The sequence below is a fragment of the Protopterus annectens genome, chromosome 8.part0 (genome assembly GCF_019279795.1).
Source record: "Protopterus annectens isolate FY-2018-M chromosome 8.part0, PAN1.0, whole genome shotgun sequence".
Lineage (NCBI taxonomy): Eukaryota > Metazoa > Chordata > Ceratodontiformes > Protopteridae > Protopterus > Protopterus annectens.
Window position 1 is genome coordinate 1,856,172,698 of NC_056741.1, and position 26,930 is coordinate 1,856,199,627.

Consider the following 26,930-nt stretch of genomic DNA (forward strand, 5'->3'; position numbering starts at 1 on the left):
AGCTTTAGAGAGGTCAATGAACAGAGCAGAGGAGAGCATGTTATTGTTGTGATGTTTATTAATGTAGTCTGTAAAGGATAGGAGAGCAGTGGTGTTACTGTGGAATGGTCTAAAACCATGGTGACAGTCAGCTAGAAGGTTATGTTTGAGAATGTGGTCAAGAAATTGTTGATGGATGCATCTTTCCATAATTTTGCCTAGTGGTGACAGTAGGGCTATGGGACAAAAGTTGGAGAGTTCGGAAGAGTTCCCTCCTTTGTGAAGAAGGATTATGTGAGAGATTTTCCAGAGTGAGGGAATGGAGCCTTCAGTTATGGTTATATTGATTAGAATAGAAATGGGATAGGCAAGGGCTTTTGCTGCAGTTTGAAGGTATTCAGGTGGTAGGAGATCAGCTGAGGGAGTACAAGGTTTAAGTTTATGAAGTAGAGTATAGATGAGGGCTGTAGGAATAGGTTTTAAGTGAAAGGTAGGTAGTACGGTAGTTGGGGAGGATAGGAGGGTAGGGTTAACAGGTGGTAAGGTGTTAGCTAGAGATTGGACAGATTCAGTAAAAAAGGTATTGAAAGCATCAGCAATCTGGTTTGGAGAGTCTTGCGAGAGACCAGATGGGGTAGGTGTTTTGGAGTGGCCTGGATGTAAAAGTTTATTTATGCCTGACCAGAAGCTTTGGGTTTGATTTTGGTGATTTTGTTGGAGTTTAAAGAAATAGTTTTTTTTTTATCCTGAAGTATTGATTTTTTTATTTAAAAAATTAATTTATACAAGGCATTAGCCAGATATTTATTTCGAATGCTACTTGTATGTTCTGCAATATGCTATTTAAGTGGTCTAGAAGTTTGCCCTATATAAAAAGCTGTGCAAGAACAGATAGCCAGATAAATAGCCCAATCACTATTATGATTGCCAAACATTCTAATAGAAAAAGCCCTAGATGTATTTCTTCTTTTTCTTTTGGCTTTTTCCCGGTTAGGGGTCGCCACAGCAGATCACCTGTCTGCTCATGATTGGCAGTGGAGTTTTACGTACCGAGGTGCCAGTCTGGCACCCAACCTTCCACAGAAGGCACACACTCACACCTAGGACCAATTTGGAGTGTCCAGTCCACCTACAGCATGTCTTTGGGATGTTGGAGGAAACCAGACCACCCGGAGGAAACCCACGCGACCACAGGGAGGACATGCAGACTCCTTGCAGAGGTTCTGATTTGGGGATTTCCTTTGTTGCAGTCTGCTGGTGGCATTTGCTAGAGCATCTACTTCTTATCCAGTTGGGAGACTCTTTTTTCAGTCACTTTTGGATCTATTTCAACAACATTCTTCTATTTTTGGAATATCCCTAGAAGGAATGTAATAGTTTGAGTATTTGTTATCTTTCATGATCTTTGTGAGTGCTGTCTACAGTGGAGGTGCCATTTTTTAATGCTTAGATATGGAAATAAGTCATATTTATAGTGGACAGAAGTAAGTTACCTATTTTGGGGTCCTGGACATTTCTTTTTCATTTGGCAAGTACCGGGGAATCTGGCTACATATTATCCGAACCTATGAGGATTTTTTTGACTGTTTGGACTGCTTGGGTTCATCATGGATGCCATTTTCATATATGTGCATTTGTTTCAAAAGGACAAGTTTGGTGTCAACTTATTTCTTTGTAATATGTTTGTTTTTGTGGTGTTTTACACTACATAAGAGTTGTTGGGTTTCTATGCTGTAAGTTGTTTTTTTTTTCTTTTTCATAAAACAACTTAATTCATATGATGCTTGAATATATTTCACTACATGGATGTATGTTCACAATGGTTGGACATAATATTAAGTAAATGTACAGGCATGTTTTTTGCTTGTAAAAGGAGGCTCCCTGTTAGCTTTTCATATTTAAAATGTTTTTCCTTGTATAGGGGGAAGGTATGTGGTAAACATTGGTTCATGCTATAATAGAGGTGTTTATGGAACATTGATATCGTGAATTACATTTTTAACTAAAGTGTTGGGCAAATTGGGAAGGCCAGAATAGGTGAATACCATTGGTTCTTCGGAAGTTGGAAACAGGTTAATGGAAGAGGTGAATACCATCCTGTTAGCTTTAAACTAAAGCTCAATGAATATTTTGTGAACATATGGACATGAATTTTAAATGTTTTTCTTTCTATAAACAATAAATGAATGCATTTGAAATTCGGGGAGCTACTGGTTACACTTATTGAGATAATGCTTTAAAATTTGTGCATTAGTAATAATAACTGTTAAAAATTTATGTCTAAACACGTGAATATACAGGATAATTTTATATTTATGCTCTTTGGTTTTAAATAAGAACTATATTAACATCAGTTATTAGTCTTTAGGAAGTATATTTGGGCATAAACATAGTGAAGTTTGAACTATTTATTTATAACTTGCAAGCATGGATCTAATGCCTATTCTGAAGGGGCTGTCAGTAGATAAAGAAGACATCCAGGTTTTTGGGATGGTGAATATAAATGTGATGAACAGTCAGACAGCTAACCATTCAGACCAAACATGTACATCTCTGTTTGACCAGCTTATTAGACATATGAAAAATTTAAGATCTTTTGTGTGGCATTTAAGACTCTTTAAGGCCTATTTAGATAAAGGAATTACTCCTAGGGGCCTTAGAGTTCGTATCAAACCCTTAGTCAGTCAAGCGGATGATGTATTATTGCCATCTTGGGCAGAAATTCAACAGAAAACCACCCTACAGTTTGTAAAAACATTACATGATTTCTATGAATGAAAAATAGATTCATATATACCAGATGCTGCTCAAATATGTGAAAAAGTTAAGTCATTTGAAGGTTCTGTTATTTATTAAGAATGTTTTAATAAATTGAAAGAAGAATTACTTCTCTTTGAAAAAAGTTTAAAAGAAAGAAAGATTGGCAAATTTAATAGAGACTCAATGGACTACCAATTAGGTAAGCCCTTTGAGTTTACTAAGAATGGTAACTTAGGCAAAAATATCAGATTTGCTCAGAAGGAATTTAAGTCTATTGACCATAAAAGAAAAAAGAATGTCTATTTTGAAAAAAATCTATGAGTGATACCTCAGGAGAAGACTCATGTTATACAGATATAGAGGTAGATAAACAGCAAACGCCACCAGCTACCAAAAAGTCCTATATGGGAATGCAGGACACTATATGATTGAATTCTGACATGGCCCCTTTACCTTTCAGAAAAGAAGGGGGGTAGGAAACATAAGTCCAAAAATAGGGATCGATGGATCCCTGGAAGCCATGCAGAATTTCTTGAAACCCAGATAGTGTGTCCCAATAATGTAATTAACATCTCTTCAGAGGTTTTATCAGAGTCTGAATATTTGTTGCTGAGCAAGGGCCTTCATTTCATTCCTGGGTTTTTTGTTCCTGAGGATGTCTTTGTGGAACATTTATATGCTTTTTTTAGACTACTTAATTTGAAACTATATTTTCAGAATGAGGAATCTGTTAGTGAAAATAGTGGCTTTAAGTTTCAAAAATCAACATTTATTCCACCTATGAATAAGAATGTAGAAGCATTTCAGAAATGTGTACTTAATGACCTTCATTTTGGGTATAATGGACCACAATATGTTCCTCCTTCTAATTTATTTAGTGAAGAAAGGAATGCTTTGATGCAGCTGAAAAATAACAAAAACATAGTTATTGTTCGAGCTGACAAAAGTGGAGCAACTGTGATTATGGATAAAACTTTATATGTCACTGAAGCTAATAGACAGCTGCAAGACAATAGATTTTATGCATGCATGCCTCAAAATCTTACTTCTGTTTTCAAAAAATAAATTGACATGTTTCTCGAGTCTGCTGTTAGTGAGGGGATTGTTGATAAACATATTACACTTCATTTAAAGGTTAAAACTCCGTCTTCCCAATATTTTTACCTTCTCCCCAAAATACACAAGGACATGCAGCAACCACCGGGTTGACCAATTGTATCCAGTCAGGGTTCTTTGACTGAACCTTTGCCCGCTTATTTGACTGTTTATTTGAAGCCATTGCTAGCAGGAGTGAGAGCAAGGATAAAAGACACTATTGAATTTTTGAATATTATTTCTGATGCCCAACTAGAATCTACCTGATTATTATGTACTTTAGACGTTATGTCTTTATATTACCAGTATTCATCACTGGGCTGGATTGTGTGCTTTAGAGTATTGGCTAAATAAAATGGCTTTATATAGCCTGGGTTTCAACACTTTTTTGTTATGCTTAACGGAGCATGTGTTAACTAAAAATGTTTTTTTTCTTCAATACCAAATGTTTTTTGCAACTGAGGGGTACAGCTGTGGGTGCATCATTTGCTGACCTCTTTATGGGGTATTTGGAACAGATAATTTATGATATCAATCATTAATATTTTTCTTGGTGAGATTGATATCTGGCGCAGGTTTTTGGATGACTGCTGGATGGTGTGGAAGTCAGATGTGGTATATTTACAGGAATTCGTTCAATATTTGAATGAAAACAAATGGGGTATCAGGTTTACAGTAACCTATGATAATACAGCTATTTCTTTTTTAGATGTCAAAGTGTCCAAACAATCTGATGGCACTTTATCTAGTACATTATATAGAATACCCTGCCACTCTAATACTTTACTGCATGCATCCAGTTGTCACCCTAAACATATAACAGCGAATATACCCAAATCACAGTTTATGAGAATATATTTGTTCCAATACTGAAGATTATATACATTTTGATAATGACCTTATAGGTCTTTATGTTGAACGCAGTTATTCATTAGCACAGGTGAGACAGACAAGTAGGGAAGTACAATCATATTCTAGAAGGCAGCTTTTGAAATATAAGGATAGGGGCCCTTGCTCTAGCAACAAAATCAGATTCACTACCACTTATGGTAGAAACACTTAGAGATTTTTGGATATGATACAACAACATTGGGACATTTATTAACAGGTGATAATTTAGGGGAGTTGTTAGACCAGAGATGTTCTTTTTTTCTTTTAGAAGGGGGAAAACTTGAAGTAGTTATTTTAGCCATTACAAACATTTTTCACCCTTGATAAATTCCACATAAACTTCTATAGATGGTACACAAGTGGTGGGTTGTTAACTTGTTATCCTTGTGGCCACTGTTCTTTTTGTAAATTTATATGTTCCATCAAGGAATTTTCAAGCGCAAATACATCTAGGGTTTTTTCTATTAGAATGTTTGGCAATTGTAATAGTGATTGGGCTATTTATCTGGCTATCTGTTCTTGCACAGCTTTTTATATAGGGCAAACTTCTAGACCACTTAAATTGCATATTTCAGAACATATGAGTAGCATTAGAAATAAATATCTGGCTAATGCCTTGTATAAACATACTATCATACACAAAACAGCAATATTTAAATTCATTATTATTGACAGGGTGTTGGGACACAGATCAATGAAAAATGGCTGGCATAATGTTTTAAATAAAATAGAGAAGTCTTGGATAGTAAAATTGGGGGATTGTTTCCACCTGGTCTCAATGAACATTTGTAATAATTGTTTAATGAGATTTAATTGTCTAAATATGTGATGGTATATAAGAAGGGGAATTTACTGATGTGTTTTACATTGAAAAAGACCTGTGGGCTGAAACCAGTCTGTTTTGTACATTAAAATTAGATATTTGCTCCAGTTGAGTGCTGGCTGTTTTTGTTGTTTTGTGCATATGCGAAGAAGGCCTTGTGATTGCCCTTAGTGGATGTGGCCAGTTTGGACTCAAAGTTAGCCTAAGAGGCTTTCATCCATGATCTTATTTGCTTGTTGAGACAAAGGAGAGATTGCTTCCAACTTGGCCCTGTTCCTTCTTGGTCCTGGACAACAATTTTCCCTTTTATTATAGAGTTTGTTTATTGCTGCTGTCCACCAGACAGGTTTACTCTTCCTTGAGGAAGATGATTTGGTCCTGTCAGGTATTACTGAATCCATGCAGCTATATAGGTGCCCATATAGTTTTTTGGTGTAGGCTTGGACATTAGTGCTTGTTCCAACTGAAGGGATGGTGGTTGTGAAGCTGCTTATACCTGCTCTCAGGAGGTTGTAGTCAGCTTTGGAAAAGTTTTTTTGTTCAACCCTGGCGGGGGGGGGGGGGTCAGAGGAGATAGTGACTGACTTCGAAAGTGATTTCTTTATGGTCAGATCTTACCAAGGAGGATGATACTGTAGGGGTGATACAGTGGCTACTCATGTTGGTTAGTACCAGGTCCAGGATATTTTCACCTCTTGTGAGGGTGTCAACCAGCTGATCCAATCCATTGACATTGATGAAGTTGAGAAATTTCTGGAAATTCATGTTTAAGCTAGAATAGGTCTTCCACTCTGTTGTTGGATAGCTAAATTCACCCAGGATCAGGGTAGAGGGCTGAATCTTAATGGATTCAAGTAAGTCCAGGTAGGTGTAGTGGGCCTCCTGAGTCATGGTTGGGGGTCTGTATCTAGCTATGATTTGAATAGGTGTTTTGTCAACAGTTAACTGCACCTGGAATTTCTCCTGTGTGTCATACTGTCTGACTAGCCTGGAGTTGTGTATGTCTTTGATAAATATTGAAACTCTACCTCCTTAGGCTTTGTATCCCTCCATTTGGTGTCTGAAAGTATGGTAGGACAAGTAACCTGGTAAGGCAGGGGTGCTTTCTGCAGATTTGAACCAGGTTTCATGACTGCACAAGTGTCAGCATCTTCCAGGGCAAGGAATGCTTGTAATGAGTGCAGTTTCATGTTAAGACTCCTAGCATTTAGCAGCATGACCTTTAAATTTCATTTAGAAGAATTTTTCACATTGGTAATTTTGTCCTCATGACTTTGCCTAAAAAAGGGGGAGGCAAGAGTCTTTGCCAGAAGCCTAAAGTACAGGGGAGACAGATGAAGGCCATCTCTGGCAAAGTATTGTGGTCTGTCAATCATGCCCTCCCCGGCTGTCAGGTACTGGATCCCCTTGGAATGACACCAGAAACTAAGCCAATAGTTAAAGTCAATCATTTTCTGTTTGTATTGAGGCATCATTCTGGGTGGTGGTAGGATGCTGCTTAAGGCTAGGGACATACCTGCCTGGGACACATATTCAGTGAGCTCAATCTAGTCTAGAGAGGTACATCTCAAGTCATTCACACCAACATGGACTATGACAGAGTCATAACAGTACCTGTTGTTGAGAGACTTGAGAAAGATTAGAACCCCTACCTAACTACTGTTAAACACACAGTATTTATCACATGTGCCACTGCTTAAGTGGGTTTGTTTCTCAGGTTTGCCCCGTATTTGTTTCTACGAGCTGCAGCTGCATCTATGCAGCTGTTTACATGCTGGTATAGTGTGGTGGTGTATGATTCTGCATATTCAGTGGAGTTAACTGGGTTTGGTGGAGATTTGAAGCTTCTAATGTATCAGTTTGGAATAGGTAGTTTGTCTTAAAGACATTTCTAACAGTACCTTGGGTAGAAGGAATTTCTGGTTTAAATTTTATTTCAAAGGAGACTACTTTATTAAACCAACCATGCTAGATGTAATGAAGAGATAAAAGAACTGGAAATGGGGTCCTTAGAAAAAGGAAGGAACAAATTAGAGAAAAATAAATGGAAATTGTGTGAACAATACATGCAGAATAATAATTTGGAGGAGGAATGAGGTTTTAGCAAAGGCAGGAATTGAATGTGCTATATAATGTCTGACTGATGACTGTATAGAAGATTATAGGTGATGTGTAATGTCTATAACAGAGACTATGCCAGTATATGCTTTAATGTCTATAACAGAGAATATGTCAGTATATGGTTTGTTTCATTATATAAATGTATGATTGCCTATTCCATAAGTAATAATTAAATAAAGATGTTTCTTGTTTAAAAAAAAGTAAAGGAGACTATTTTATGGTCAGACCCTACAAAGGCTGAAGATATGCAAGGGAAGGTACAAGATGCTTGCATATTAGTAAGGACAAGGTCCAATATGTTATTCCCCCTGTGGGTACTCTGACTGATTGTTCCATGGCATTTGTAATGATAAAGAAAGAATCTCTGTGGTTTTGCAATAGTAGTGGGATAGGCTTCCCAGTCTCTAGCTGGATAGTTTAGATCACCTAGAAAAATGTAATTGGGCTTAATACTGAGCTATTCTTGTTTCTGTAGATAGGAGTTGTGGCTTTCTTGTGTCATAGAAAGAGTTCTGTAGTTAGCTAATATATGGTGTAGGACCTTTCTGATGGTCATTCGGACAAGAAGAAGCTCTAGTGCAACATGCTGGTTTACCATCCTTGGCGAGAGTCTCTTCTATATGTAGACTGAGACACCTCTGCCTTTTTCCCCTCCTGCACAGTAGATAGTCTAAACGTGTGGAAGACATTACAGCCCCACAAAGCTGGAGTGCTCTCCATTATTTAAAACCATGTCTTAGTCACTACAGAAATGTCAAAGTCCTCCAGGGTGAGAAGGGCTTGTAGGGAGTGGAATGTGTTTATGCTCCTAGCATTCATCAGTAAAACTTTCATTTTTCATTTGCCTGTTTTGTGATGTTGGTATTTACCAGGTTGTCATTGCCTAAAAAAGGCACTATAGGGTGGGCAATGTCTTTGCCATAGTTTAAACCCTAGACAAGACAGATGCAGGTGATCTCTAGCAAAGCTGTGTGGTCTGTTAATCATATCCTTACCCAGCTCACAAATATTGTACCCCCTTTGAACGATACCAAAAACTAAGCCAATTATTAAAGTCAGTTATGTTTTGCTCATATCATGGCAACATCCTTGAAGAAGGCAGAATGCAGTTCAATGCTAGGCTTATAACCTGCTTTGAACACAGTTTGAGAGCTCCATCATGTTTCTCTTCATATAGTCCATGGAGGTACACTTCAGGTCATTGACATTAGCATGAAGATCCAGTCCTTGGCAGGATACATTCTATATAGCTTAGGCTGCTGGAACAGTTATCTAATCGATATCAGGTCTGTCACTGTGTGAGAGGAAAAAGTGGGATAAGAAATACATTTTATTTATGGAATCTTGGGAAACTGTAGAACTGAGTGCCTTTAATTGTTGGTAATAGAACAGTTTGACAAATAGTTTTGTCTAAGGGGACTGCTGTGCATATGTTTGGTCGTGTTTGAGTTTTTCATGCATGGCTGTTAATTTAACAAACTTTGATCATGCTATAACGGCCTGTAATTGAGTCCACTTCTAGTTTAGATGTGTATTGAATACAATTTCTATGAACATTTAAATCAAAAGAAGATACCACTACTTCTGAAGAATTTTAATGAATGGTTGTAGCTTAGGCCTTTTTCCATGAGAAAGGTGAAATTATGGAGATAAGGATTTTGGAAAAGGGTCATTTTAGATTACTGAGTAATTGGAGGCCTATATTTGTATTTAGACTAGTCTAAGATTTTGGCAACGACTTTGTTCCTTAGGATGGAAAAGATGTGAGAAAAGATATGAGACATTTTCTTCCATGTCCCATATGGTAGCTCTCCATCTCCAAAAAGCTGATACCTCAAGAATCTTGGCTTTTTGTCATCTTATACCCTGCTGACACTTGGTGCAGAATTACATATAAGGAAGACTTGGCTACTGATACATTTATGGGACTAAGCCTCAGATTTTCTGCAATGACATATTCCATATCTACCACCAGTAATGAAAATTTCCAAAGGTGACTCCATCATTTAGCTTAACCCTAGGAAATGCCTTTTTCCATAATTAGTGCCAACTTAATCTTGACAACATATGCCTCAGCTGTCTGGGAAGCTTGTCTGTTTTCTTTGAATAGTCACAACATGATCAAACAAATGATGTTGTCTCCACATAATCATGAAAGAGAAGGGAACATAGGTACTGCCAATGAAGATATTTAAAAAAATGGAGTGGTGCAATGATTGAGACTGGGACTAGTGTTTTTCCTGTAGCCCAGGGTTTGATTCAGACAGCATCCAGTTGCCTACTGTGCGAATCTGAACAAATCACTTAAGACAATGCTCTTGGGCAGTTAAACAAAGCTAGGCTCCTTAATAGCCTCTTTGGCCACATGCCCTAGTTAACTAACTAAGAACTCTATTTGAGCATCTTCAGTAAGCATTAATATTTTAATGTAACATATGCCTTTGTCAAAGGTCATTTTGTCCACATAGTTTATCTGGACCTTGTTAAAGCCTTTGATTTCATTTACCATGCTAGCATTAAACTAACTAGTATAAATATAGTCTCTATGTCATCCCAGGCTGCAAAATGGCTCTTCAATTGAATGCACACAGTAAGACTTTGGGGGTATCTCCTTATTTTAAAAGGTACATAATTAGTTGTGTCTCTTGGGTCTCTGTACTGCATCCCCCTCTGCTTAAGCATTTGCTTATTCATTGTGAAACCAGTTGACAAAGGTCACAGGGCTAATCACGTTTGTCAAGAACTGTAAACGGGTTACTATTACTGACTCACTCTCACATGTTATACTCATCTTATAAGACGTGTGTGCCAGAACTAGTACTTGTTGTACTACGGCATTAAGCTTAATCCGAAGAACTGTAATGTAGTTGCCTTTGTAAAACAAGTATATACTACAAATGTCCACATAAATTGTACTCCATATATGACTGTGAGAGATTTACATACCTTCACTTACAATAAACTATCCTTCAATCATCATATCAGTTATACTTTAGAAATCCTTCTACTGTGCCTAATTACCAAGGATATATCCTCTGGGTCTAAGAAATATCATAATACCCCTCTAGTCTTCCCTCTTCAGACCAATAGTACAATACAACTCACTGTCTGGAATGTGTTCCTCCAAAAATGTTGCCCTACTAGAGGAGTGCAACATTTTTTAACTAAAAAAATGTAAGGATTAATTTAATTTAGTTATGCACAGAGACTGAAAACCATCTTGCTTTTCTCAGTCTCATACCATCTCCTACATGGTCATCACTGGCTCACCTTTTTGGCTATGAAAGCCCATAATTCATTTACCATTGAAATACTGGTAATACTAAAAATACTCACTCCAAAGACGTGAACTATCACTGCAACATAAATAAGACCTCAGAGTGGTAGGTTCTTCACCCACAGAACCCCCACAGTGCAACACATTGATCTCCTTCACATTTTGCCTTGATTCAATTAATACCCATAAATTTACTCCTGTATTAAACAGTATTGCCTTCACTGAGCAGAGTGATAAAGCTTGTCATTAAACTCTCTTGCATGGCTAGACTATATGGTTACCCTAAGCCACCTGCCCAGCAAGAAGCCCATGATCCTAGAATTTTGTAACTCACTGTTACACTACTAAATTATTCTTTTGAAGTGTGGCTTTCTCTCACCCCTGTGTATACTAATTTCAATATCACTACTTCAGAAAAGAAAGAAAAGTACTACAACCTTCCTTGGCAGAATGTCACCATGATGGTAACATCTTCACCTCACATCTGCATGGCTCATAGTTCAGTTTTGACATTCAGTCACTGTATATGTGGAGTCTTGCATGTTTGGCATCACTGCATGTCCTCCCCCCTCCACTGAGTAATTTGGTGCCCTCCCATCTTCCCAAAATATACTAGTGAATTGGCTATATTATCTAGGACATTTGCTCAACTGAGCAAACATCCGAATCCATAAAACCCGAACACACTTTAACGAAAACACTTTTATCAAAAAAGCACTTTCGTTAAAGCATGTGACAAAATAAAAAAAACACTACATTTACACCCCCTACTTTAATATTCTCCCTCCGAGACTGCGCTACAGTGGGAAAAAGGGAAATTTCCCTTACCAGCACCATAGTACAGCCTCGGCAACAGTCATACTTACGCAAAAGTGCTTCTTCGTGAAAAAGCACTTTCGCATAATTTCCCCTTCAGTTTACCGAAATGCCACAACGCCGAAACACAAATCACCGACACCAAAAGACCGACAACACAAAATACCGACAATACACACAACCATACATGCACTAACCGTAACCCAAACCCTAACCCTAAGGTCCGACACAACCGCACACTTACCCTACCCGCACCCTAACCCTAACTCACTTAACCCACCCCTAAACCCACAGTCCGTCACTATCGCATACATACCCTACCTGCACCCTAACCCTAACTCACTTAACCCACCCTTAAACATACATTCCGTCACTATCGCACACTTACCCTACCCGCACCCTAACCCTAACTCACTTAACCCGCCCCTAAAACTACAGTCCCTCACTATCGCACACTTACCTGTCCGCTCCCTAACACTAAATCCCTCACTCTATCGCACACTTACCGAGTCCGTTGGGTTCTCACCTTGTCGGTCATCTGCGTTGTCGGTCCTTTGGTGTCGGTGATTTGTGTTTCGGCGTTTCGGTAAACTGAAGGGGATCCATATATATATATATATATATATATATATATATATATATATATATATATATATATATATATATGCAATATTCTTATCTTTGTGGTCTGGGTTATCACTGAAAAGGGTCTATGGACCAATCCACAGACCTGTTTTACAAATAATAAATACATAACCCTACTTACCTTAGACTTTGCATACATCCTCCTAACGTTGGATTTGTAGTGGCCACCTACCAGTATTTTAAAGTTTAGAACTATTTTTAACAAGTTTTCTCTTATTAGAGATGGGAAATTTGCAGTGGTCTCTGGTATTACTTGCTGGAAGTGAATTAGCTTTGTGAATTTCTATTGGCTGTTGGTTACACGTTTATTGCTATAATTTCTGCTTTGTTGTTTGACTTTGCCCTTCCTTTAGACAATGCCGCACAGTGCATAGCAACACAAGAGCAGATCAACATTTTCTTTCTGGTGTTGGCTAATGTGATCTGGAGGCTTCTGCATTATGGCTTTGCTGTAGGTTGACTGTATCTGTGCAGGACTGCTTCTAGCTACATCACAAAAATAGCTCAAAACATCATGTATCTTGTACAAGTATTTAACAAACAAAAAAACAAAGCTAACATGTTTTCGCATAACAGCTTACTCAGGCTCTAAAAATCCTCACAGTATATCATCTTATATACAAGATATGTCAATCACATGGTCAGCGATATCATCAAGAAACAATGTCATTCAAAATCTGACATTTGTTTCTAAACATATTTCAATGCCTTAAATATCTTTCTTTTAAAACCGGCTTCAAAGATAAATCATTAGTCCAGGATGTTTAACAGATTCCAATTAAATTATCCCTTTTAATTGAGGATATTCAGTTCTGTTAATAAGGTTATCACCTCTCAGTTAGAATCTGAATGACATTTTTGCTTGATATCACTGACCATGTGATTGATAAATTTTGTACACAAAGATGGTGTACTGTAAGGCTTTTTAGAACCTGAGGAAGCTGTTATGCAAAAACATGTTAGCTTTATTGTTTATTAAATAATTGTACATGATGCATGATATTTGAGCCATTTTTGGGACACTTTATTTGATGAATAGCACATTACTTCATTTCACTACTTCTAGTTGCTCAAATCTGCACTCTGAGCAGCCATGCATTGCTATTGCTCTGTTGTTGTACCTTCTGTATTACAGGCTCATTTGTATTGTTATCAATTGAATCCTGATTGCTGACATTGCTTGTGTGTTTGTTATTTAATTACTGTGATTGCTGCTACTTTGGTTATTGTGACCGCTACCATTTACATTCTTAGACTGCTTGCATAAACTTTTGTAAGCTTATAATTTACTTCTGCCATTGCTACCATCTTTGCTATTGTGATGTTTTTCACTTAAGATCTTTGTACTGATTGTCTACTGCCTAATCTTCTAAGTATATATTGGTGTATTTATCCTTATAAAACCAAGATCCTTCTGGCTGAAATGGATGATCAAACGAGTTGTATCTCTTTTATTGCCAGCCTCATATCACTTAATGTTCTCAGGCAGTGTAAAAACTGCAAAATCCTCAAGGATAACAATCTACTGCTTGTCATACATGATACAATGTGTGAGAAGTATAAATATCTAGATAACATGGAGGCTGCCCTCTCACAAAAAGGTCTGTGAGCACGTCATGCTACCATATCTCTGTAAAAACATATTAAACCAATGTATGAATTTTTCAGAAGTCACTTCACAAGTCTCAGAGAGCCAAGAAGATAATGACTCAGCAGAACTCTACTGACGCCATCACCTTCATGCATAAAGAGTTGCTGGGCTGCACATTATAAGTCGTTTATTACCAATAAAACAATGAGTTCAAATACAAATATCTGTGCTTATGATAAGGACAGGGTGACATCACTAGCACTGAAATCCATGATATTGCAAGGGCTTTTTTAGTTTCTTACACTAGGCAAACATGAATATGACCTTGTCATAAACTTTGTAGCTGTGGGTGGCTTGCAGTGCTCAACCTTGAGGAAGATGCGGACAGTTGTTGGATCTCAGATCTCACTATGCACATGTCAAATGCTGGCAAAACTGTGGTCTTGAGTGGAATCCTACCTTCATCCAGTATGATCTCTAAATATGAAAAAATAAAATGGCTTCAACACTTGGACACTTGGACCTGGTTATCTTTGGTGTCATTTTAGGTGGAGTAGTGTCAGCATGGAGTGAGATGGTATACAGATCAAGTTGCTATGTGCAAAGGATGACCTGCACCTCTGCTTCCATAGCTTTCAGTTACTGGCTAAGGCCCCTGTCTCCTCCCTAGTACCTCTTTAGGCAGTCTGGTTACTGGACATTGTGACATAGCAGATAAAGCTAGATCAAGCTAAAACAAACATCTAATCAATCAATACCACAGTTGGTATTCTGCATGCCAGAAGTTTCAATAACACATTGCTTGATCTTAGTGCCTTCCTGCAACCTGAGCATATCCATATCTGTGACATAGCTGAGAGTTGGTTTCATTGTAAAGATAGACCTCTCTTCCTATGTTTAGTACTTACCATGCAGTTAGATATGACAGGAACTGCAGCAGCATTTCCATATATTAAAGAAACCATATCATGTCTAGGCAGATTCCTCTGCACCCTCAGAAATCAATGAGCTCAACATACCTTAAATTAAAAAAAATATCAATTTATTGTCTGCATTAGGATGTGTTCCATGTCATACAGTGACCATAAGATTCCTTAATGCCTTTTTGATGGGTGTTTTAAACTGTCTATTGAAAACTGCTGTAACCGTTATCTCAAAAGTTAGATAATCCCAAAAATACCTAGACTTAAATTCTCTAGACAAATTAATCAATCTACTATGGGGCAAACATTCTAGACCTTGTCCTGACTAATATAACCTTCTCATGCACCTTGTCTGCAGTATTCCCCATCCCTGTTTAAATTTGGACATAAAGAAATTACTTTCTCTTTTAAAGTGTGGAAGCCCCTCCCCAGTAAATTTTCATGAATTTAAAGACTTTAAAAGGACTGATCTACTCAAATTCTGACAAGCTCCCAAAATGTGTTTGTAATATCATAATCTACCATGCAGCTTGAGCTGCTACTTTCGCAATAGAATTCTATTCCCACCTGGAAAAGTGCTTAGACCTGGGAGTTCCTACTAGAGCCAAATATATTGCAAAATTAAAAAAAAACTGTAATCTGCAAGTATGCTCTATAACAAAAGGATAAATATGTCTAAAGTTGATCAATACATTTAAATTTGCCCACATTAAAGATTATCAAAAGGATCAGAAAAGAACTAAAAGCTGCCATCAGGAGCAGCAAAGCTAAAAATGAACTGAACTAGCATCTGAAGCCAAACACAGTTATAAATCCTTTTTTAATTAAGTCAGAAAATTACGAAAAGCCCAGCAGTGTTTTGAAATAATCCAAAACGGCATCACCCAATTAGAATCCAAGCAACAAGAAAATTTCCTTGCAGATAAATTTACTGCAAACTTTAATCAAGAAACAATCATTCACCAATATTCCACAAATCTCTGAATCCACACCACCATTAAGATCTTGAAACCCTGACACAAATAAGATCTTGAAAGAACATGTCCTAACTGAGCTCCAAAAAGAAGATCACTTCAATGAGCAGACAACATACATGGATGCTAATAAACAGTGACAAACATGCTCTTGTGGGCCTCCTCTTAAAATTGCTCAAGTTAAGCTTAACCAAAGGGCATGTCCTTTAAGTATGGACAGTACAATTGTGCAAGTGTTACATACCTGCAACAGTATATTTTTTTAATTCCTCACTAACACATTGGAATTTTGGGTAATTTGCTGTGACACCCCTGCAATGGCCTAGTAATAAAGGAGCCTCAATCCTCACCATTGGCAACAGTGAGGGATGTACACACTGGGAGGATGACAAGTGCACATACAGTAAAGTACAATTTCCCTTAAGAGCACACAGAGAGCACAGTCAGTCTGGGCCTAGTTTTTCCCTCTTTCTCCAGATTCCCAATAAGACTCCCCACTGGCACAGCTATAGGGTAAGATCTCAGCCAAGTGGCCAAGCTACGACCTCCAGCACCTTCTCTGTTAAACCAGTGCTTCATGTCCCTGCCCAAGTAGCTGACACACACACACACACACACACACACACACACACACACACACACACACACACACACACACACACACACACACACACACACACACACACACACACACACACACACACACACACACACTCTGAAATTTGATTTATAGACAAACACACACCCACACACACACCTGGGGAAGGTTGGCACAGGTTTACTATCTATGCCCCCTTCTGCCCAGACTATAAGGTAGTACCAGCTGTCACCAGCCACCCTTACTTATCAGCTACTATAAGGCCCTTACAAAGGGTGTCCAATCCTACTGTGTAATGTTACTATTATCCAAAGGGTAGTTTTTACCAAGAGCAAGGCTATTAAGGAGTGGCCTGTACAGTGTCACCAAATACATATGCCAATACTCTAGGAGCTTAAATATCTCTAAACAAACCAGCCACAATTAAAAGGTTTAAATATATTTAATAATACATAATAAAAGAACAAGACAATACGCAATAAATCCAACACAGTTACTTCAGAGTTCAGAATTAGAGAATATATTTTAAAACAACATTGCAGGACAGTCTCAAATAAATACAGAAAACATCTAACCTAGTCTTTACTATAATCCTGTCTATATCTAAAATAAACTACTGTACCCTAGTTACTTACTATTAGCAAGGCAAGTGCAGGTGAGTGGATGTTCTTAGGTCCAAGACAAGATACAAAATGCCCAGTCTCTCTCTCAGAGAGTTCTTAAATTAATAATAAACATTATTGCTGTGTTAGCTAAGTTGATATCACTCTTTGTCACCTGAATTCAGTTCCCAGGATAAACAGATACTGACAGAATTTTAACATCTCTGTGTGAGAAACACATATCCCTCAGTTGTTTGCAGAACATGGAAGTTGTAAAACAATAAAACACTTTTATATTTGAAACCTAGTCATTATTTCTGTTTCAAGAAAATACAAAAATGTCTAGCTCTAGACATTGTGTCTGCTATTGAACTGAAACTGAGAGATAACCAAATCATAAAACACTTTAATTTCAACTTATTTTCTTGAAGTTTTGCAAGTTAACTCTGTATGTTCCAGCTTCTACTATTAAAACATATACTTGCACAGGTATATAGTTTATATACATTTCTGTTCTTTTCCAGTAATGTACACCATGGTTACATTATTGAAACTCAGCACTGCACAGTACTGTACAAACCCTGTTCAACACACACTTCTGCACCAGTAGTTTAATATACACATAATATATAGTTATCTTACATTTGTAAGACAACCTTATGAATCATATTAATATTCACAAATAACATATGATTATTTACAAAATTCCAGATAGCTGGGCTGGCAGTGTCACATTTGCCAAGGTAGCCCACTGCTGGCCAGATTTTAAAAGCTCAGACTCCATTCTCTCTCTTTTCCTGTGACAGCTGATTGGCTTAGCAAATCCTGAGAGGGAAGTCTACAGCTGTGATAGGAAGTGTTCAGTATGTTGTTGCTCTTAGCTTAAAGTCAGAACCATCTAGCAAGAGTACATTTGCAGCCAATCACACTACCATATAAAAAAACAAATCCAACAACAACAACCGAATCAGAAAAGTTGAAACCCACCTCAACTATGCAGAATCTGATGGATACCAGATAGGTACAGCCACTGAGGAATTTGACATCTACTATTAAAGGTAAGTAGAATTTTCACAAGTGTACTATGTTCATTATTCCCACTGCATCAGTGGCTTTTTGGGAAAATTCCCCAAAGCTTACCCTATCTGGGAGGTGGAAGAATAAGGATCCAGTAGCCCATACACAATGGGCCCCAGCAAAAAGATTGCTCTTCACCTTGAAAAATAATCCAGTTTGTATTGCTTTGTGAAGGTATGAATAGAGGACCAGGCTGGTACTTTTAGAATGCTTCAAGAGTCCACACCTTTCCAATATGCCATTGAAGACAATACGATCCTAGTAGAGTGAAAAGCCCTAACCTTGTCTGGAAGAGATTTACCATGATGGGAGAAACAGAAAACAATAGCAGAGGATAACCATCATGCTTCTTAGAGACAGATTGACATTTCTTACCCCCCCCCATATAGGAGAGAAACAATTGTTCAACATTCTTAAAGGGCCTTGTTCTGTCAAGGTAGTACAGGAGCTGCCTGTGTGCATCCAAATATGTAGAATGCTTTCTCAAACTTTTTTTAATGAGGATAGAACATTGAGATATTGTTGGCTTGATTCAAGGTAAATTCAGAAATAACTTTAAGCATGAATGATGGATTAGTGCACAACATAACCTTGTCCTTGTGAAAAAACAGATAGGTTGATTCACCATGAGAGTTTGCAGCTCAGAGACCAGCCTTGCATATGTCAGAGCAATGAGTAAAACAGTTTTCCAAGTAAGTAAAAATAGATCAGCCTGAGAAGCAGGTTCAAAAGAAAGTCAGGTCAATTCTTGAAGAAGAAAGTTGAGGTCCCAGGGGGAGGAGGAATTTGTTTTCAGTGTGGGGGGAGGTCTCACATGCAACACGCCTTTCATTGACTGACCACAAGCAAAGAAAGAGGGAGATCCATGAGCAAACAAACTAAGATGCCCTCAAGATGCTCTTTAGTAGAATCATATGACAAACCAACAAAGTATTAGTATAAGGGTGTGCACACTTATGCAACCAGCTTATTGTACATTTTTTATTTTTTATATATTTTCCCTAACAGATTTGTTTGTTTTTCAATTAAATTGTACAGGTTATAGGTCACATTAAAGGTAGGAAAAGTTTTGAAATGATTTATTGTGGTCTCATTTTTTTATAATACAAAAACCTGGCATTTTAACAGGGGTGTGTATGCTTTTTATATCCACTGTAGTTAAGAGTACATGTTAGTAGTTGAATTTGGAAGTAGGGTTAACTTAGTCAATCTAAATATGTTGAAAGAATTCCTCTTGGAAGCGTAGGGTAGAGATAGTAGTCAGCCGGGATTTAGACAAGCACACTTCTCACAGGCGACAATGTAACAGTACTAGATGTTTGATGCAGGAAACACAAAGGAGGGTCTCAACTCAGACTAATAAGTTTATTTATCACAAATAAAGAAAAAATAAACACACGTTAAGTGCTTTCATCTGAAAACCAGACTTCTTCAGAACAACATTGACTGTTACTGCACACTTTAAATAACACAGTTTGGCGCCAAACACACAAACTCAATTTTGAATTTAAAGGCATATTACACCAATGTATAAATATTTAAATATTTAAATAGTTACATTACAAATGTTAAGTTACTATAAAAAATTGCATTAAAATTGAATGCTTTAGCAATCACTAAAATGCAACAAGCTGTCCTAGTGTATTCTGTATACAACCTACCATTATGACTGTATGACTTCATATTATGTATGTATACCTCCATATTGTTTGAATAATATGGCCCATACAATATATTTGTAACAATATGTCTTGACATGTCCACGAAGGGTAGGACTGCCTTGACTAAAAATTAAAACATTTAATATGAATGGTCTTATATGAATAAATTGATAAACTGATAAATATATAAATATAAATATAAAATTGTGAAATTATAATGGTGAACGAATGGATTAATATATGATGGTGAAAAAATTTTTAAAAATGTTTAAAAATGTTTGAAAATGTTTGAAAATGTTAAAATATTAAAATATAAAAGATGGTGATATATTGTACGAAAGATAAATGATGTATCTAAATTTATGAATATATATATATTACAAGAAAAATTTTTTTACAAGAAAAATGTTTATTGGAAGACAAATGTGTTGTTATAATAGTGATTATAAAATGAATGTAAGATTATAAAGTGATCAGTTATGAACAATAAATGAATGAGTGAATAAATATATAAAAATATATATATAAATATGTAAATATATAAATATGAATGTATAAATACATGAATATATTAATTTAGACAAGAACATATCTTGGACTTAGCTAGGTAGGACTTAAGCAATGTTTTAAATTGATGGGGGTTAGCAGTAGTTAATACTGATTGTGAGGTCAGCTACCATGTCCTGGAGATACAACTGGAGTAGAACGAATTACCATCGAAGTTGTTACCTCTTGAGACTTGCAGCAGAAGTTTGTCAGAAGATCTGAGTTGCCTTATATTGTATTGGGATTGCAGTTGTTTTTGGAGGGCTGGGCATTTTTCAGGTTGATGAACTATGCTGTGGATTATTGTTAGGTGGGTGAATATAAGGAGGTTGAGTAATTCCAGCCAATTTATTTGTTATTAAGGCATTACAATGATGTGATCTATATGGGGAGTTGCTCATATGCTTATTAGCATCCTCCTTTGGAATAATGACTACTTAAGGCTATTTCTTCTACACAAATACTTAACATTTGATTTATTTTAGGGGTATACAGCAATTAGGTGCTTGCTGTGCCAAATAGCTCTGCTGGTGATGGAGTGTAACAAAAGGCAGGGAATGGACTTTTGGTACTGGACATGTGTTATTAATTCATCCTACAGAATGTGTGTGTACACAATCTTGGACAAGTTGCAGTTACTGTTGATATGATAACACTGGGACATACTGTACTACAAGCAAGAAAGATAAGATACTAGAGTTCCAATAACTAACTGTACTCTGCAGCTAGTCAGTGTAAAGCTTATTTGGGTGTGGAAGCTGCTGGCCATTACCTCAGGTACCATTATTCATTTAACATATGCTCTTAAGGTCAGTCACCTCTTGTATATTATTTGGTGGTTAGCCTTGATGATTGTGAGACTACACCCCCCCCCGACCAGCATCTAAACTGTGGGAAGTATGGATTTCTAAGCCCATTTATCACAGTGTATTTAGGTGTTTATAAGCCTTAGCAGCTAAACTGGAAGTAGTATGCACCCTCTCACCAAATCTGCTAAACACTTCAAATTATTTCAAGACAAAAAGCAACAATCTTTTTTTATGTCACAGACTCAAATACAAACCTTATAGGTCAGTCTTCTCTTAAATTTGGGATACATGCAGACTACCACACAATAGTTGTGCAAAATGGGAATAATCAAACTGCTAACATAGACTCTATGTTTTGTTGAAAACGTACCCACTGAATTTAGCAAGATTATATAACTGCCTGGGTAAGGATGTCTCCCCAGCAAGTTGCAAGATTTGAGAGTTAATGTATTTAGATATGGGGAGTAAAGTGTACGGGATGGCTTGCTCACCCTATAAAAATGCTGTTTTTGCATTTTTGTTAAAGTAAACTTTATGCATTGTCAAAAATATTGTTTAAAGTAGTTATAGTTAATTTTTGTTTAACCATATATCCTCCGGTTTAGATTTAACTTATCTACATTAAGAGAAATAATTTCAAAGTATGGGACTATTAAACAGCATCAGTAATTTTCAATGACTGATAGTAAAATCAAAGACTACTGCTCTTCTAACAGGTAATTTACAGCAGGGACCTTTTTTTCTAAATCACAGTTCGACAAATTATTGTATAGCTTTGAGAATTCCTAATCAATTCCAGACCAGTGGGGAGTAAAAAGGCAATTCCGCTTTAATTCCCATGTACAGGGAAGACCATCCTCAATTAAATAACGTAGTGAGAGACTATAGAAACTGCGGTAGAGGTGTTGCGGTAGCGTTGTCGCCTCACAGTAAGACGCTGACCAGTTTGATTCTCAGCTAGAGTGTCTTCTGCATGGAGACATGCGTGATTGGGCGTACCTTCGTTGAAGGTTGTGCGCCAGAGCTGGCAACTCGGCATGTAAAAATCTACTGCCAATCATTATCAGACCGGAGTTCCGCTGTGGTGACCCCTAACCAGGAAAAGCCGAAAGACACAACAACAAGTGAGAGATTGTAGAACCTCAGGGTTGACTATAACTACTAAAGTTATTTCAGACTGTACAAGTTTTTGTACAATAATTTTGCAAAACTGGGATCAGCAGTTCATCACATTCTCATTGTAGCACCTCTTTCAGTAGAAGGAACATCCTCTGAAACAGTTTCTCCACTCAAATGAATAGTTTCCTAGGGGCCAGATGCTACTGATTGCAGATCTCATATAGCAGCATCCATTCCTAATGGAGACTTTCTGTTTGTGTTTTTCTTCTGTAGATCCCAGTGCTGAAGCAGACTGCTCTTTGGCAGTGGTGGAAGTAGTAGTAGTGGCTGGGTAGATCAAAACCTGGGTGGCTGATATAGGTTTTGTGTTGATATATATTTTGGCACACGAAACACAATAAATATAAGGCTGACAATCTTGTAAAAAAGAACAAAATTAGGAAACAGAAAAAAAAAGAAAAAAAAAACACTTGGGGATAAACAAGAGTTTGTACTTATCCCAAACCTAAGCAGTACCATCAAAACAAGGTGCTTACTTCTTATAATGAAAAGCATCAGGAACATTCTTTTAATCTAGACTTTAGTCCTTTCCTTACAAGTGGCACTGAGGTATTTGACAATTTTGACATTGGAGAACTTGACCATAATGATAGAAGGCCCTCCAATGGATTTCTTCTCCAGATTCCCCCTTTTAGAAATCAGCAATTGAATTCTCCCAAGCAATCGAAACAGACCAGAAAAGGTAGGAATAATAATAATAAGAATTAAATGGGATTTTTTTTACTGACTGTTTAGAGAATGACAATGGTTGTTGCAAAATTGTTATGAATGATGGTGTCAAAGTGTTTAATTATAGTTACCTTGAACTGGATAGTACGTGTTTCACTTTTTTAAAAAAGGGTTTAAGTTTGTGCCTGTTTTTAAGCAGGATACAGTACAAGTGTTATTGTATTTTTAACTTTGTCAGATAGCTTTACATGTTTTTTTAGTTCTCCCCCCCCTCCCCACCAGTAGTTCCTTCATTTTGAAAAGGTAGAGTACATTTGTACCACCATGATTTCTGTTTTTGAGAGAGTTTGTGAGTTTGTAAGGGTAAATGCAGATGTTTTCTGAAAAACAGTGGTATAGTAAATGACAAAAAATCTGAAGAAAGAGAATTATTGGTCCAGATTAAAGGCAACAAAGAAATTTGTGTTAAGAAACCAGATAAAAGTGTGGGGGGGGGTTGTTATAATGGATTGCTTTCTTTATACAAGTAGGATGTTGGATTTATTATATGACACATCTATATATTGTCAAGTTTGATGTCTTTTTATGTCTGTTTTATATATATTTGTATGTGTGCTTTGTATATATGCACTGTCACTTTAAATGTTGCTACATTTGTTCTAGATAAGGGTTTTTATTGATTAAATACCTTTTGAGAGGTATATTTAAACAGCTTTGCTTCCTGTGTTCCATTTTTAACTCTGCTGAAAGAGGAAGCACTTAGAAATTAAACTACACTTGTTTATTCAGCTGTGCTGTTCCCAGTCCATTCATTTCACTTGTGGTCTGCTGGAGGAGTTTGGTGTGTTTCTTTTGCTAATGGAGTTTTACCTTGCATTGGGCAACATATGAGTGGTTGATCTACATTTTGTGTTAAACCTTTGTTGTATAAACTTTAGATGAGCGGGTGTACACTAGACTTAAGTTGTGTGGGCACCTCACACCACCTAAAAGTAATGTAATGTGGCAATCTAAATCCAGACCTTTATCCTGCTTGTGTATGTGCAGTGCTTCATGAATCAGTGATATTTTTGGAAGAGGCAGAGAAGTATTTTGTTACATTTGATAACCTTCAGAAGTTTTGTGAGAAAATCATACATAAGTCCTCTTCAGGAGTTTCTTTTGGGAGATTTCAAAAAGATTGTGTTTTTTTAATAGCTGAATGTTTGCCAAGGTCTTCCAATGGTTAAGGAGTTATACTTTTATTACCCTTTGACTAATTGTTTTGCTATGGTACCCTGGGAACTTGGAAAATTGCTGAACTGCAGTTTGACAAAACCTTTGTATGAAGTTGTTCTACCATCTTGTATAATGGACCCCAGAACTTCCTACAGGAAAGGGAAACTGGACAAAGTAACACCACCTAGAAATAAATTATTTAGATGTAAAGTGAGGATCTTTCCCCCAAATATGCTTATGTATCAGGAATTATCCACATATACTTGTGAGGTTATTTTTAGAATCTTTAGTTCAGAAAAATATCACATTGACTTGAGGAGAATGAAGTGGATTTTTTTCAATATACATTACAGCTACAATATATTGAAAGCTATTTGCATACCACAAATAAACTTTACAGATCTCTCACACAAGTCATTCCACTACAGATGTTTCTCCAGCCAATAACCAAATCCTCATAGTAAAAAGAGATAGTACATTCTGAATAATCACTGAGCAGAAATTGTTCCTGTTTTAAAGCTAGGAAGAAATTAAAAATGGCATGCAGAAATATTGCAGCATTGTTTTAATATAGGTCATGCATCAACTTAGAGGGCAGCAACACGAGAAAGACTCTTCTCTCGCAGACAGACTCTTAAAAGCATGGAAAAAATAGGTCAAATAATAATGAGCATTGGTAAGTTGTAGCAAAATTATAATACTACTGTAAAAGTTTCTCCTGAAGAACGTCAGTGTTTTATCACTCTGAAAAAAAAAGAAAGTTGGAATCCTATAATAATTTGCATTTCCTTGTTTTCTATTTTTAGGCATCAAGCTCCTAATATTGTGAACCATGCAGAAGATAACTGTCCCTACACAAGTATTTACTGCATTGATTGTAGCTCAGATTTTGATGCTGCTAGTTCTATACAATACTTCAAAAAACAACTCAATCTTACCAACAGGCAAACCCGAAAAAACTCATATCCTAATTCTCTCCTCATGGAGATCTGGATCTTCATTTGTTGGGCAAATATTCAGTCAACATCCAGATACTTTCTACCTAATGGAACCTGCCTGGCATGTTTGGCGGTCTCTGAAGGAAAGCAATGCCAAGGTCCTACATATGGCATCTCGAGACTTAATACGTTCAGTTTTCCAGTGTGACATGTCAGTTTTTGATTCTTATTTGCCTGAAAAAAAGACAATTTCAAATTTGTTTAAGTGGGCCATGAGCAGGGCTCTTTGTTCACCACCTGCTTGTGAATTATTTAAACGTACAGATATTATCACAGAAAAGGCTTGCAAAACAGTCTGCAGAAATGGTGACTTCAGCAAAGCAGAGCAGGCCTGCCAAACCTATAGTCATGTTGTCATAAAGGAGGTGCGTTTTTTTAACTGGCGAGTACTCTATTCTCTTTTAACTGATCCCTTCCTAAATGTTAAAATTATCCACCTTATCCGTGACCCTCGGGCGGTTTTCTGCTCCAGAAATGAATCCACAGATTACCTCTCATTTGATTCTAGCATTATATTAAACAAGCCAAAAAAACTGGATCATAACACTGAATATAAGGTAATGAAGGAGGTCTGCAAGAGCCATGAGGAGATTTATCAAGCTGCACATCAAATGGCCCCCAAATTTATGAAGGATCACTACATGATGATACGCTATGAAGACTTAAGTAGAGACCCATTAAGCAAAGTAAAGGAGATGTATTCATTTGCAAATCTAGATTTGACTCCAAAACTTGAAGCTTGGATATACAACAGTACTCATGGCAATAGGCATAGTCATGGAGGGTTTCAGACAACTGCCCGTGATGCACTAAATGTCTCTCAGGCCTGGAGGAATAACCTTCCATTCCAAGTTGTCAGTAAAGTTCAGGATCTCTGTCAAAAATCGATGGCCCTGCTTGGATATAAACTAGTACATTCGGCTAAAGAACAGAAGCTACTCTCAATGGATCTCTTGTTACCCTGAAGAACTCCTTACACTAAAGCTAATTTATGGTGATTACTATATTAAAATACATTTCTCCAAAATACATGCATACTTAAATGTTTCATAATACATGAACAGTCTTGAATATTTATGTTGTACATTTTTAATTAAAAAATCTAGAAAAAGGAAATGGCTCCCACTCTTCCTTATAAAGTAATCATATTTGAATATATACTTTACCTGCTTCCTTTCATAGTGGAGTGCACATTAAGTCATTTTTGGGAGTAGTATATAGCTTTAATTCTTTTTCTGCAAATCATTGAGTAAGTCCCATTTTATTACACATTCCAAATCCACATAGTTCTTCTCTACTGTCTGGAAGCTTAATAATTCAAGGCTGTGTGCTAGTTTAAAGAAAGTAAACTAGACATTTTGAGCATTCTGGAAAGTGCATTCCAGCCCAATGCAAAACCGGTTTTTCACACCTTGGAAAAAAAAGATTGTGTACGCTCTGTTACCAGATTCTTCAGAAATATAAGAAACTATAAAATATGTTTTTTCAACAAAGGGTGGCAGATTATAACTATTTGAATTATGCTCCCAGAGGTTAAGCATTGACAAGCACAGTACATTTTAATAAAAATCTATCTATATGCCTGTGTTACAGTAAGATAACTTAAGATATGGAATCCATATCCCAGCTATATTAAAGCATGCATAAATGTGCAACCAGTATAATGTAAAATGGGTGG

General features: G+C 36.9%; 1 protein-coding gene across 3 annotated transcripts in view; it reads left to right on the forward strand.

Moving 5' to 3' along the window:
• The window catches only part of LOC122808128 (carbohydrate sulfotransferase 5-like), a 116,901-nt gene extending 90,547 nt beyond the window's left edge, over positions 1 to 26,354 (forward strand). The window contains exons 2-3 of one of the 3 annotated variants that reach the window (XM_044079097.1): positions 24,829 to 24,930; positions 25,061 to 26,354. In XM_044079097.1, coding sequence (XP_043935032.1) covers positions 25,087 to 26,217 — 1,131 coding nt within the window. In that variant the 5' untranslated portion in view covers positions 24,829 to 24,930; positions 25,061 to 25,086 and the 3' untranslated portion in view covers positions 26,218 to 26,354. The remainder of the gene's footprint in view (positions 1 to 24,828; positions 24,931 to 25,060) is intronic. The other 2 variants (XM_044079095.1, XM_044079096.1) reach the window with 2 other exon arrangements.
• Positions 26,355 to 26,930: the final 576 nt, after the last annotated feature.